This window comes from Lissotriton vulgaris, chromosome 2_1 (assembly GCF_964263255.1).
Source record: "Lissotriton vulgaris chromosome 2_1, aLisVul1.2, whole genome shotgun sequence".
NCBI lineage: Eukaryota > Metazoa > Chordata > Amphibia > Caudata > Salamandridae > Lissotriton > Lissotriton vulgaris.
Genome location: NC_141687.1, coordinates 1,457,276,419 through 1,457,291,230, shown reverse-complemented (window position 1 = coordinate 1,457,291,230; position 14,812 = coordinate 1,457,276,419). Strand labels below are relative to the sequence as shown.

Genomic DNA, 14,812 nt, shown 5'->3' with positions numbered 1-14,812 from the left:
AATCTGCCTGAAAATTTCCTCAAATTTGCCTTGCGGAGCTCCGGTCCTTCCTTGAAAGTTTCGGGGGGATTCGTCAAGCCGGGGCCGAGATGAAAGGGGGGTCCCCAAATGTGTTTTCCCCATGTTAATTTCCATAGGGCGGTCGAACTCACTTTTAGCCCGAACGGCTGAATGGATTTGCACCAAACTTGGCAAAATTTTAGGGACTGGGAGCCCGGTGTGCCTTTGCTATGTCGCAAGATATGTGCTCCAGTGGTTTTTGATTAATTTAGGTTAAAAAACAATATATCTATAGCAGCGGCCCGTTACGCGCACCGGGGAGCGCTCCGGGCTCGCCACGCGGCTTGCGCACAGAAAGCTGATTGGCTCTCGGGTGTCTGTCAACATTCGAAACAGTCCGGAGCGGCCGCCATCTTGTGTCTCGGTAAAATCGAGACATAGGAGGTGGAAAAATCAAAGGGGGAAATGACCATAAGGGGGCAGGGATAGACCCCCCTGACCCCCTAGGTTTGATGTGGGGTCCATAAAAGGGCCCAGCGGGGCAAAAAAACCATTTTTTTTTTATTTGCGCGGGGGGAGCGCCCGGTACGCGCACCGGCGAGCGCACCGGGGAGCGTACCATGGGGAAAAATGAATAATAGAGTTTTTAAAAAATGTAGCCTTTTTTAGAAATTGGAGGTAGTTCTTAAAAGAACTGGTTTTTTTCTTCTTTTTTAGTTTTTAATTTTTTTTTACTTTTTCCGAACGTTTTTACATTTTTTTGGTATTTTTTTCAGAACAAAAACAAAACTAGGGAATGCAAAACTGCTCAACAGGAGCAAAACAAAAAGGGAAAAAATTAGGGCTGAGGGGCGCAGCGGTGTTCCTCCCTCTTTCTAACAATCAGCTCAATGCTCTGCTCCCCATAACAGAGCAGTTGGTCACACTGCTTACAACGAATTGTAATATCTGAAAAAACAGGCTGAATATTTGGGATCATCACTGCTGGTCTTCCTCTCACCGGTGATATTGAAGCTCCGGTGGAAGTGGAGGGGCCATCGGGTGGTGGATTGCGAGCCAGGGCCCTGGTGCTCTCCCGTGCATAATTAATCGGGTGCCTCCTCTCAACATGCCTGATTAAAGTAGCATTCCCGAAATTATACTTCCGGGTGGGATCCCCACGTGATAGAACAGTGTCACACATTTTACAGGTGACTTTGGCTGCATTGCATTTTTTCTCCCCCTCTGGAAAAGAGAAAAACTTCCATATGAAGTGGTCCTTCACTTTTCTCTGTGGGGGGGCCTCAGGCAGGAATCCATCCGAAGAGTCAGAGGACTGGTCCTGGGAAGGGTTCTGGGAACCAGACATGGTTGAATTAGATTTTTTTTTCAGGAACAGACAAGAGGTGTTGTCTCAGCAAAAGCATACAGGTTGTGAGGAAAATGGGTGGGGTGTTTCCCTACTTGTGAAAAAAACTGTTATTAACCAACGAAAAGTGTTATTTTCCGGTCGAATGACCCGACGCGCTTACGCTACGTGCCCCGGGGCGCGTTGCATAAGCGCGTCGGACGCTTACGTTGCGCGATCGTATTCGCTCGAGTGCTTCCGGGTGCGCTTACGCTGTGCGTATCACGCCGACGCGGCTACGCGATACGTCACGATTATGTTTTCGTTCGCGATATTGGCGCTTACGGGATGCTCCCCGGTGCGCGCCCCAGGGCGCTTCATAAAAGTACGCTTTCTGGGGTGCTCACCGGGGCGCACACCAGGAGCGCTCCAAGGCAAAAAAAAAATATACCAAAAAAAATTTGGCAAAATTGTAGGGACTGGTAGCTTGATGTGCCTTTGCTATGTCTCAAGATATATGCTCAAGTGGTTTTTACGAAAATTAACTTTGAAAAAAATATATATTGGCCTACATTGGGCTATATATATGTTAGAGCCCAAATGTAGCCCAATGTAGCCCAAGGTAGCCCAAAGATGGCCACCAGAGACAAAAAAAACAAATGTAGCCCAAATATCAGCCAGATGTAGCCCAAATATAGCCCAATGACAGAATGTCCCAGAGTGTTCTAAAGAACAACTAGAGCGCTAACAGTCTTACATATAAACTGAGACTTATAGTTAGGAATTAGCATTTAAAAAACCTTTGAAATTCACTGAAAGAACCATAGGTTTCACACCAGTTATAGTTAGGAATTAGCATTTAATAAACCTATTAAATTCACTGAAAAAAAACATAGGTTTCACACCAGTTATAGTTAGGATTTAGCATTTAAAAACCTATTAAATTCACTGAAAAAACCATAGGTTTCACACCAGTTATAGTTACCTGGAAATTTTACTGACATAAAACCATTGAAATTCCCACGTTATAGTTAGTTGGACTCGCTATAACTTGCGCGTGCAATGCACTGCTGATGACGTCACATATTACATCACTCATGACATGGTCAGTGACATCACTCATGACATCACTGATGACACCATCCTTGTGACAGAGTGACAGACCTCCTTTCACTGTAATGCAACCCTTGAACACATATTCAAAAATAGAAACTAAAAATGTTTTTTAAATGGAGATAACCATATCAGTTACAACAACCAATTCAGTAATTCCACCATCTATATACACATCTATTCATTCACAAACAGTTCAATATACTCACGCATACATATACTCACTCATCATATGTAGTGATACACCTATACATCCTGTTACACACTGACAGTCATACAAAGGTTACTCACACACATACTCACACATGCAAATAAACAAATGAACATCCATTTATTTGCATATAGAGCTATACACACACTACCACCTTACTTCTATTGAAATTAAAACATATTTATTCTCTTAAACAATCCCTTATAGAAACACATAGTTATTTAAACAGGAACTCTTACAATCTCTTACTCTCACATATACTCACTTATATACATCAATATTCACATATACTAGATTAAAACACATGTAGTTACTGATAAAGACAATAGTGAGACAATCATTCACTCACTAACATACACATATACACACTCATTTACCCATACAGTCCTGCACATATGCTGTCTTCAAAACTTATACAGAGAGTCAGTCAATCATGCATCTATGTGCTAAGTAATACCCCCACCAAACCATATAGACATTCATACTGATACTAAGAAAAACATCTAATAACCCACGTACATACACATGTAGCTACTCACCAACCCATGCAGCTACTTATACACAAAGTGAAACACTAATACATATATTTAAAAATTTAAACATTACTCACTAATATTTATTTTTCAGAAAGACACACATTCACTGGATGGTGTCATCAGTGACGTCATCAGTGATGTCACTGTACAAAGTACAGAAAGAAGGAACAGAGGTGCAGAAAGAAGCAAGAAGGGTGCAGAAAGAGGGAAGAGGGGTGCAAAAAGAAGCAAAAATGGTACAGAAAAAAGCAAGACAGGTATAGAAACAAGCATGAGGAGTGTAGAAAGAAGCAACAAAGGTACAGAAACAGGCAAGAGGAAATCCCATTTCTAGAGACAACAGAATACACCAATACTAACCCCTTTGAGACCTCCGGTGAAGATATCACTCTTGCCGATATAGGATCTCTTCTGAGGTCCTTATTAAGCCCCCTAGAAGCTCAGCTAATTAAGATGGACGACAGGCTAGTGACCATAGAGAAATCTACGATGCAACTAGCTGATAGCTTAAAAGTAGACAGCAAAGTAGACAGCAAGGGTGATAGAGGGGGGGCAGAGACAAAGAATAAGGGGGTGCCCCAACTATCATCAAGGTGCACAATAGTGCAGCACCCTTAGTCCGGCAGGCCAAACCAACCCCCTCCAAAAGTAACCCCCTGCAGTTTAAGGTTAACGCTGCTATCCCCAATCAGCCCCCAGTCCAACCTCCACATACATCCCCTTCACAAACTAAGTCTAAACAGCCCAAGGATAACACTTCCGCCCCTAACCAGCCTCAGAAAGTACCAGTACCAACAGATGAGGCATTAGGCAAAGCTAACAAGGCAAGGGTAGTGAACCTGCCGCCGGAGGCGAGTCCGTATACAGTAATTTTAGCGGGGGTTCCGGAGTTAAAAAACACTTTTAAAGAATCCACCGCCTCTTTAAAGAATAAGGTGGTAAGTTGGTTATCTATGTACAGACCTCTCCCACAAGGTATAACGAGCGAGGTCCTCATGGTAGGAAGCGTTCCATGGGTGGGTAGCACAAGAAAATCCATCAACGGAGACTGTGTCCTGATTAGTTTTAGAGATCCTAGGACCATCTCCCACATTTGTGGATGGTTCCCCGATGATCAGGGGAGTAATATTCAGTCCCTACCCCTTTCTTTCTTCTACCCCCCGCTGACATATGCATGTGAGGAGGAGAGATGGGGCAGCTTCCCGGAGAGGGTGGGTGGGTGGGATGTTAGAGTGAGAGGAGACTTCCACTACCCTAGAAGTCAACACCAAGCGTATTTCACATCAAACACTGAGGAGGAGGGTTGGGAAATTTGTCACGGGAGGGGAGGTGATTGGAGAGGTAGAGAGAGAGGAGACTACCGCTGCCCTAGAGACCACCACCCCATATATTTTCCAACATCAAATAGGTATAGCCACTTAGACATGGTGGATTGACAGTTCATGCGTGATGGTAATAAGCAGTACTGTTATCCAAGGGAGGGTAAGGAAGCAGGCATCACACCACATAGACCTACTACTGATCTGATGGTAGAGACTGGGCAGCCTGGTGTTCCATTGCATAGCATGGAGGACAACCAGAACAATGCCGACCCCACTCTTATTAATAGGGAACTAGAGGAAGTAATAGGAGATTTGGCCCCAAAAACAAGGCCCCAGGGTGGTCTAAATGATAATGCCCCCTCCCTTACCCCAGCTTCGAACCTAAGGCCACCACCTCTGAAAATATTATCATGGAATGTGGCTGGCCTGGGTAACAAGCTGGAACAACAGGAATGGATTGCTTTTATTGACTCCAAAGATATATGCCTGTTTCCACACACCTGGGCAAGGGACGAGTACTCTTGCCAAGGCTTTGCGGCATTCTCCATTCCTGCGAAATGGGGGGGCAGAGGCCGCCCTTCCGGAGGCCTCTCAACTTGGGTGGCTACCCACCTGGGATGTCAGGCTGCACGTCTCCCCTTGGCTTCAGAGGATATATTAGTGGTGATGCTGGAATGGCCAAATTCCCGTAGACTTGCCGTAATAAATGTATACTCTAGGCCAGTAAATATACCACGGGAATCACCTACTATTGAGGAATTGTCAGCTCTCCTCAGTGAAATTCCCAAGGGGATCCTATTAGTGGTGGGTGGGGACCTAAACTCACACTTTGAGCCCCTTGTAGGCCTCTTGGATGGGTCCTCCTTAGAAGAGGATGCAAGATGGTCAGTACCCCTACGGTGGCTCCCTCTCCCAGAGCTTGGACCCCACTTGCCCTAGAGATTACCGCCCTAACCCTAAAACACGGTGTTAGAGCGTGTAATGGGCGCAATAAATCTGATAATCTCATCAAACATACCTTTAATAGAGTAGGCAGGGAGTCAAGACTGGATTATGTTCTAGTACAACTGTCTTCGTGGTTGCATATCATCGACTTTAGGGTGATAGATAGAGTTGACAGCGACCACAATGCCCTAGAATTGGACTACGCCCTCCCTGGCCAGGAAGGTAGGGACCATGCCACGGTGGTGGCTAATCCAGGGCTTCTCCTTGAAAATAACAGAAGGAGAATAAGGTGGAAAAACTAGTCACCGGCAGAGAGAATCTCCCAAGGCTTTATACTAGACTCATTCCAATATTGGAAAAAGTGGGTATCCTAAGTGAGGAATCCAGCACCCCGGAAACTCACAAACTACTGCGTTTGGCACATGAGGAACTCATTAGGGCCTTGGCGTCAGATCTCTTTTCCAAGGGACACAGCAGAGGTGGTGGGTCTCACCGCAATACATGGTATAATGCCACATGCCGCAAGGCGAAGGGTGATCTCTTGACTTGCATTAAGGAGGGTAAAGGAAGACTGGAGATACAGACCAGAAGACGGGAATATAAGAAATTGGTCAACCAGGCCAAGATTGAATGGGACCACGATAAATGGGAGGATCTCTCTAATTCCCTAGCTACCAGGGACTATCGTAAGTTTTGGCGAATCGTTAATACGGGATCTGAGCATTTAGCATCGGCAATAGAACCGAACATTGCGCCAAAGGTATGGCAAGAGCACTTTCAGTCCCTCTATACAGAGGAAGTTGGGGCTACATGCTATTCACCCCAAATACATCTAGCCATCCTGAGGGGGACCCCTTTACAGAAAAGGAGGTGCGAGCTGCTATTGCAGGCCTGTCGTCAGGCAAGGCTCCTGGGCTGGATGGCCTCCCAGGCGACCTTTTTAAACAAGATTCAGAAAAAGGGGTGGTGATGAACAGAGTGTCTGAATTGAGCAGACCACTCTTACCCAGTCCAAAGATCAGGGCTTGATCCATCACCGTTATTAATCTCACTGCCCCATCCCAGCTCAGAACCTGGCTATATGCAAATCAGTCTGTCCCTGGCCCAGTGCATCATGGGAACAGGGCAGACTAAACTACCAAGCCAATTCTTCACCAGAAAGGAGACAAGCTACCGGGGACCGGTTTCTGGCATTTCAGCCGTCTTCAAGCAAACCGGGCCGAAGACGGCTGTAATGCCAGAAACCGGTCCCCGGGAGCTTGTTTCCTTCCCAGTGTAAGAATTGGCTTTTGTAGTTTGGAACAGACTAATTTGCATACAGCCAGGTTCTGAAACTGGGATGGTGCAGTGAGCTAAAAAACGGTGTTGGATCTAGCCCTGATCTCTTGACTGGGTGAGAGCTTTCTGCTTAATTCAGAGACTCTGTCCCTCACCACCCCTTGTTGTAAATATTTTTGTCCACCCTAAGCGTGGAAGGGTATTCTCAGATGTGAGACCCTTGCTCGTTGCACCATCAGGATTCAAGCAAACCGGGCCGAAGACGGCTGTAATGCCAGAAACCGGTCCCCGGGAGCTTGTTTCCTTCCCAGTGTAAGAATTGGCTTTTGTAGTTTGGTTTGCCCTGTTTCCATCATGCACTGGGACAGGAACAGACTAATTTGCATACAGCCAGGTTCTGAAACTGGGATGGTGCAGTGAGCTAAAAAACGGTGTTGGATCTAGCCCTGATCTCTTGACTGGGTGAGAGCTTTCTGCTTAATTCAGAGACTCTGTCTCTCACCACCCCTTGTTGTAAATATTTTTGTCCACCCTAAGCGTGGAAGGGTATTCTCAGATGTGGGACCCTTGCTCATTGCACCATCAGGATTCAAGCAAACCGGGCCGAAGACGGCTGTAATGCCAGAAACCGGTCCCCGGGAGCTTGTTTCCTTCCCAGTGTAAGAATTGGCTTTTGTAGTTTGGTTTGCCCTGTTCCCATCATGCACTGGGACAGGAACAGGCTAATTTGCATACAGCCAGGTTCTGAAACTGGGATGGTGCAGTGAGCTAAAAACGGTGTTGGATCTAGCCCTGATCTCTTGACTGGGTGAGAGCTTTCTGCTTAATTCAGAGACTCTGTCCGTCACCACCCCTTGTTGTAAATACCTTTTTAAACAAGAGCCTGGCGTATAGGTCCCCTATCTATTGACAATATTTAATGCTGTCTTGAAGGGCACGGAGGTGCCCAGTACTTGGCTGGGCGCAGAGGTTGTCCCTATATTCAAGAAGGGTTTGCCTCTGCTCCCAGCCAATTACAGGCCCATCAGCCTAATAGATGTGCCCCAGAAGCTTTTTGGTAGGCTTATTCTAGATCGCCTCCAGAACTGGCTCGAGGAAACTGCCACTCTGAGCCTTTACCAGGCGGGATTTAGGAGGGGAGTGTCCACAACTGATCAGATATTCCGCCTAAACCTCATTTATTGGAGGACCGCACTAATCGAGGGGGGCAGCTTGTACACGGTTTTCATGGACTTGCGAGCTGCCTTCGACTTGGTGCCAAGATCCAAGTTATGGAGTGTGCTTGCTGACTTAGGCGTTCCGCTAGGCATTCTTTCTATTCTGATGAAATTCCATCAGAATAATTTTGCGCGTGTCAGGTGTGGCAGAAATGGCAACTTAACGGAAAGATTCCCCGTTGACAGAGGGGTGAGACAGGGTTGTGTGCTTGCACGACCCTGTTCTTACTCTTTGTGAATGGGGTAATCGCCCACCTGACCAGGATTGATGACATTGACGCTCCCAAATTGAATGGCAGCAGGGTACCCGCTATCATGTTTGCGGATGACACCCTGCTGTTGTCGAAATCCCCCTTGGGAATACAACGTGTACTGGATGGGTTTCTGAAATTTTGTACAGAGAGGGGCCTTGAGATCAATGCTTCCAAAACAAAATATATGATCCTAAACCCTACCCCTTCAACACGCCCTAATCCCTTACTTGGCTCAGTGCGGTTAGAGAGGGTATCTACATTTGAGTACTTGGGAGTAACCCTAAACGAGAACATGACATGGGGGACAGACCAGACCAAGGCAAATATGAAACTGGTGCAGATAGTGGGTGGTATTCACAGAATGATGAACAAATCAACATAAGGTCCACTTGGCCCTGTCATCCAAATTTACAAATCCCAGGCACGGGGGCAGTTACATATGGGGCGAACTGTGGGGTCACACTTCTGCCAAAAACCTGACGATTACGGAAAACAAATTCATCAGGCAGCTGGTAGCTCTCCCACCAAGTACTCCGTTACTCCCCCTGAGATTAGACTTGGGAATTAGGCCAATTGCAGAAGAATTGGGACTTAAACCACTAACTTTCTGGCGACGTTTATGGAGCAGCCAAGAACTTATTAACTATAGGACTGAGCTCCAGGAGTTTTTGACCTTATCAAATGCCACTAACATCCCATGGCTTAGCTACATAAAAAGCTCATGCAAGAGCCTGGACTTATCAGAACTTTGGACTGATCCGGCAAACGCAAGTAGCAGGATTCCACACAAAGTATTGTCAAAAGCTTACTACGATCGAAAGCTGACTACTGCTATGGACACCACGCGTGAGGGATCCTTAACAAACTTATTTATTCAAAGCAAAGACTTTTACTTCCTGGAATGTGTTCTGGATGGCATGACCCCTGTGCTAACCAGAAAGTTATTTCTGCAGTGGAGATATGGTACACTACCTCTCAGGTCATTTACTAGTTCTTGGTCTATCCCCCCGACCACAGCGCACTGCCCGGCATGTGCGCATTCCCAAGAAAATGACTTACATGTCGTTCTCTTTTGTAAAGCTTACCAAGGAATCAGGAAACATTGGCTTGTCCCCCTCCTTAAAAATCTGGGCCTCAGACAGTTCCTCCCTGCGTATAGAATCCTAAAAACTAATGTGTCACCCCCAATTGTTTTTCGCAGTGGCAAAGTATCTAACAGGAATGTGGTTTATTTGCACCCGTCTCTTGAAGGCGGAGGTGGATTCTTAATAACTTAAGCCTATCACTGATTTTAAGCTTATTTGATGATGAATTGACTCATATGCTGTAGTCCAATTTTTATAATCAACGTTTTATTGATCTGCTTAAATTATAATGATTTTTACTGTCTGTATATCTTTTATGATCTAATAGATCAAAATAAAGATTGAATTGATTGATTGAATACAAATGAACTACCAAAAACCTCTTATGATGATAGCAGTCTGTCATTTCTTCTTCTCATTTCAGGTAGTTAGGCAAAGATTATTTCAAACTGTCATGTTATACCCCGTTTAGCGTGCTAGACTCTCTCCTAACAGATCGGACTTTCTTTACTTCATGAAGCCTAGTTAATCATCACACTTGCCAATCCACAGGCTCTGCCTTACAAAAAAGTCAGTTTTAAAATAAGCACATCACTATAATCCAAGATATGCCACACCCTCACAATGAACAATCTATACCAAAAACATCTAAACTATACATTGAATCTCTGAAAATCAAACACCAATAAGCATCAGACACAATCGAGTGAGGGTTTTCTTATTGCCATGCAAAAGGTTTTTCCTTTTGAAAATGTACTACGATGCTATGGAAATGTTGTGAGCACTACATAAATAGGAATATAATCTAATAACATCCCACTACTGCACCACACTGTTAATAGGTCTACATTAATACACAGTAAATAGTGAACCCTGATTTGCCTCCAGCAACATAACTGTCAAGTCGTGGGAATTCAAACTAGATAGAGATATGTGTCTTTTCTTATAGCCAATGGTAAAACCTAAGGAGAGTGAGAGGCCGAATATATAATGCTTATGATTTTTACAGTTCACCAAAATGTGCATGTTTATAACAATCAAATATTAAGCGTAAATGCACAAACAGAATGTTACTGAGTGTTGGCTTGTTACATTAACTTTTATTCACCAGATTTTGAGAAATTGGCTATAGAACATACCACCCAGTAAACACAGAGGAACTGAACTCACCGATCTGAACAGTAACAGGTTGGCTTTTCACTCCAACTCCAGCACTAGTTGCCGCTGCCACTTCGATGCGGTACAGCATGCCAGGCACAAGATCCTTGATGATGGTCGAATGGATGGTACCATCCACAGTTTGGTTAACATGAAAGTGGGTTTCATTCCCTGAACACCAAATCTGTACGAAAAAGATGAGCAGGCCATATTAAACATGCTGCTTGTCCAAGCTAGGGATAGTTTACCTCTCAGGACCTGGGGGCAGAGTTGCAAGGAACTCACGCATCTGCATATATGTGTCAGTTTCCTTGGGTCAGTGCCGAATGTCCTTGCCTCACTACGGATGAGCTGTATTTACAATACAGTGCTCCTTGGCGCAAGAATTAACAGACGCATTCGAAATTCGGAAGCATCTGTTGGCACAAAAGTGACGCATTGCCGGAGTTGCTCATGAAAGTGGCGCAACTACAGCAATGGGCCACAACAGATGGGTGAGTTCCATTAAAAAAAAAACAGTGTCATTCCTTACGCCTGGTTTGAGCAGGAGTAGGGATTTCGATACAGTGAAGACGTAGCGTGACGCATTGAAATCATGTAGATTTCACTGCGTCAGTTCTACATGGCTTTTTGCATGGGAACACCCACCCTGCATACATTATACCTGGCACAGGTATAATGTGAAGCAGGGCTTTACAACTTGACGCATCTCCATTGATGCGTCGCGTTGTAAATTGCCACATTTCTTTATGCTGCTGCTGCGTCACAAAAGTGACGCAACGGCAGTGCAAAAGTGTTGCAAGTGGCTTGTAAATCTGCCCCCGGGGATGTGATGTGGTTTATTTAAGAGATGACGAGGTATGATCTGACATGCAGCTTTAGGCTTTTACTTATCCCCAAAAAATATTCATACTAAAAGCAATAATTGAAGTGACACGTATTCTTAGCACCAGAATTGCCAGTGTATGGTATAAACTCGTAAGTATAAGTACATTAAGCACTGATCACATAAAATACAAGAGTTTCATAAAATGTAAACATTTTAAGGGCAGCATGTCTCTTTTTAGAGTGTCACACTAACATACATATGTAAACTTAAAACGCAACATTTCGGCATGCAAACAAATAAAACATACAGCAAAACATAAATTTGGGACACTGCAAATTAAAAACAAAGTCTTAAAGATAAAGTGGTTTGTGCGTTTTTTAAATGCTAATGTAGAAATTGGAGTGTGTCTGTGTATAACAGAATTCTTGAAAAGATCAAGAGACAGAAAATGGGGGCTGGTAGTGGTTTTTCTGAAGTGTCCTCCTCCCACGTACCCACCCTGCACATCTGCCTATGGATGTTTTACCCGGTATTCTTCAACGGTTCCATTCTGGATCTCGACAAGAGGTGGTTCCCAGGATACACTGATGTCTGTGCTGTTGCTTAATCCCAGCATTACCACACTGATGCCTTGAGGAGGACCAATAGGAACTAGAAAATAAAGTAAAATAGAGACTTAAGATGTGTCCTTTTATAAACCGAATAAAGTACTTTTGACTGACTGACTGTGTCCTTTAATAATTAATAATGTTCACCCATAGAAAACGTCTCATTAAAAACGGCTAATGAAATATTATATTTTTGGGTGCAAAATTAACAGTGAAATTATCAAGACCGGCAATAATTTAGGAACATGGACCATCCACATGCCATTTGTTTAGTGTGCAACATGTGAAATACAGCAACAAGTAATATTGTACAATAGGCTTCTTCTGACTGCTCCTAATTTTCAAACCACCGACTACGTTTCTTGCCATTTTTACTAGATACAGCAAAGTGTATATCTATCTCCTTTCGCCAAAGGCATTCGTCTCAGACACCTGGTTATAATTGTCTGCAACAGACTCATCTTCTGTGTTCTAAAAGTTCTGTCTACCATGTCATGACATTGCAATAAACCTTCATCTTCCTTATCAGCTATTTGTGTCATCTTTAAGCATGGAGTTAGCATTCATATGTTCTCCCTTTAGTCTTCTTTCATCAGTCGCCAGAGCATTCATTGCACTGTTATACCACGAAATTGTGGTTTTAATATCGATCAGCCAATATATTGTAGCCGTGATGTTCAACTACCACCATATTGACAATGTACAAAGAAGTGGAGTTAAGAATAGTCAATCTGTGCAAGCCTACATATACATATCTTAATGAATTGTAGGTAGTCAATGCAAGGTCGACATACCAATCATAACAGTGTTGTATCCATTGTTCTATACTCTGCAGGTTTCTGTGAATCTTGACTAATATTTTAACTCTTAAATAGCAAACATATGTGCTTGAAATGTCATTGCAAATCTAAGCTTTTTTTTATTTTCCTTAGTAAGCATATTTGCCAATAGACATGCTATCTGAGCCCTTCCATTTTCTCTCATCGATATTGATATATTACAAATAGCATCAATGTTCACTTTTTACCTCTGTTTTTGGCTTAATGTCAGTCCGTTTAATACTCTGTCCGTTCTTGATGATAATTCACTCTCTAAAATGGATGTCATGCTATGTTCTATCAGGAATCACCTTTCCAAATGACTCTTACTCCCTTCTACTACTATTCATCCTCCTTCCCATTATCCTACTCAGGATCCTATGATTAATCATTAACAAACTATAACTGTTTCAGTTGAATAATCTAATTTTACATGAAACACCTATTAGCTGTACAATCCTACATTAGCTTTGTTTCCCATGACTTCTATCTACTCTAGTCCCTAAGCTCCCACGTTATTAGAAACATTAGCAACCACAGCGTCCTCTCTAAAGACGTAGCCAATGACCTGTTAATACCATGACCATTTTCAATATCCCTAGCACACTACTCAATGGTCTCCTCAGCAAAGTTCTCAATGGGTTATCCCCATTTATATCTAAAATGTCCTACACTTCACACCCCAAGTCGCTAAACCTCGACAACAGTACATTCAAACTATGACACGGAGTTTGCTTATTTAAGTGTCATATTCACAGCTTAAAAAGTAGTTCTTGCTTTATACGTTCAGTACTCAGCTAACCTTGCTGCCATTTCTTTTAAACCAATCAACCCATTTTCAAGAAACACTTTTGTCTATTGATCCCCTAGGCAGAATACCTCAGCTGTCCCGCCTCCTAATTCCATCACTTTCACTCTGACACCCAGATCTGTGACTAAACCTAAAAGAAGCCACTGTAACAAGGGCGTATCCCAGGTCAAAGTAAATACTGTTCCACAACACTAGCCAGAAATGGATGTATGACGTTACAACGCATACTTTTACAACGCATACCTTTACAACACATTTTTTACAACGCAACATCCATTACAACGCATTCCATTACAACGCATGCCATTACAACGAATATTTAAAAACTACCTTTACAATGCATTCCATTACAACGCATACTACCTTTACAACGCATACCATTACAACGCATACCATTACAATGCATGTATGGTAAGTATTGGATAGTGTAGGGGTAAAAATTACTATTCTAACTCCAGGGGGGTGCAACAGAAGGGTAAGTGTTGGAAAGTGTAGGGGTAAAAATTACTATTCTAACTCCAGGGGGTGCAACAGTAGGGTAAGTGTTGGATAGTGTAGGGGTAAAAATTACTATTCTAACTCCAGGGGGTGCAACAGTAGGGTAAGTGTTGGATAGTGTAGGGGTAAAAATTACTATTCTAACTCCAGGGGGTGCAACAGTAGAGTAAGTGTTGGATAGTGTAGGGGTAAAAATTACTATTCTAACTCCAGGGGGTGCAACAGTAGGGTAAGTGTTGGATAGTGTAGGGGTAAACATTACGATTCTAACTCCAGGGGGTGCAACAGTAGGGTAAGTGGTGGATAGTGTAGGGGTAAAAATTACGATTCTAACTCCAGGGGGTGCAACAGAAGGGTAAGTGGTGGATAGTGTGAGGGTACTATGCGTTGCGATGGTATGCATTGTAATGGTATGCGTTGTAATGACTGCGTTGTAATGACATGAGTTGTAATTGTATGCGTTGTAGTGTGATGTGTGGTAATGGTTGCGTTGTAAAGGCATGCGTTGTAACGGATGTTGCGTTGGAAACACTGCGTTGTAATCGTAGTGCGTTGTAAAGGTTTTTTCCCCCAGAAATACCACTGACCATCATCAGTGTTACCAACAGATCAGTCTCCATAATGACTACAATATAAACATACAACAATGCCTACATCGAACCAGCTGTGGTCAGCTAACCCCATTGCGAGCAGCCCTTGGCCATCGTAGTGGGGTTGGCTGCAGGTCCTGATTTTCCGCTTGGACCTGCACTCAACCCACCACAGATGGCCAATCACTGCTGTGCATGACAGTCAGACCCCA

General features: G+C 43.7%; 1 protein-coding gene across 1 annotated transcript in view; it reads right to left on the bottom strand.

The window, feature by feature from the left end:
• LOC147732751 (roundabout homolog 2-like) overlaps window positions 1-14,812 on the bottom strand; it is a 1,033,034-nt gene that overhangs the window by 273,769 nt on the left and 744,453 nt on the right. Inside the window, exons 15-16 of the mRNA XM_086957318.1 lie at window positions 11,802-11,926; window positions 10,459-10,630 (exon numbers count right to left, since the gene is read on the bottom strand). Of these exons, the coding sequence (XP_086813444.1) occupies window positions 10,459-10,630; window positions 11,802-11,926 (297 nt within the window). The remainder of the gene's footprint in view (window positions 1-10,458; window positions 10,631-11,801; window positions 11,927-14,812) is intronic.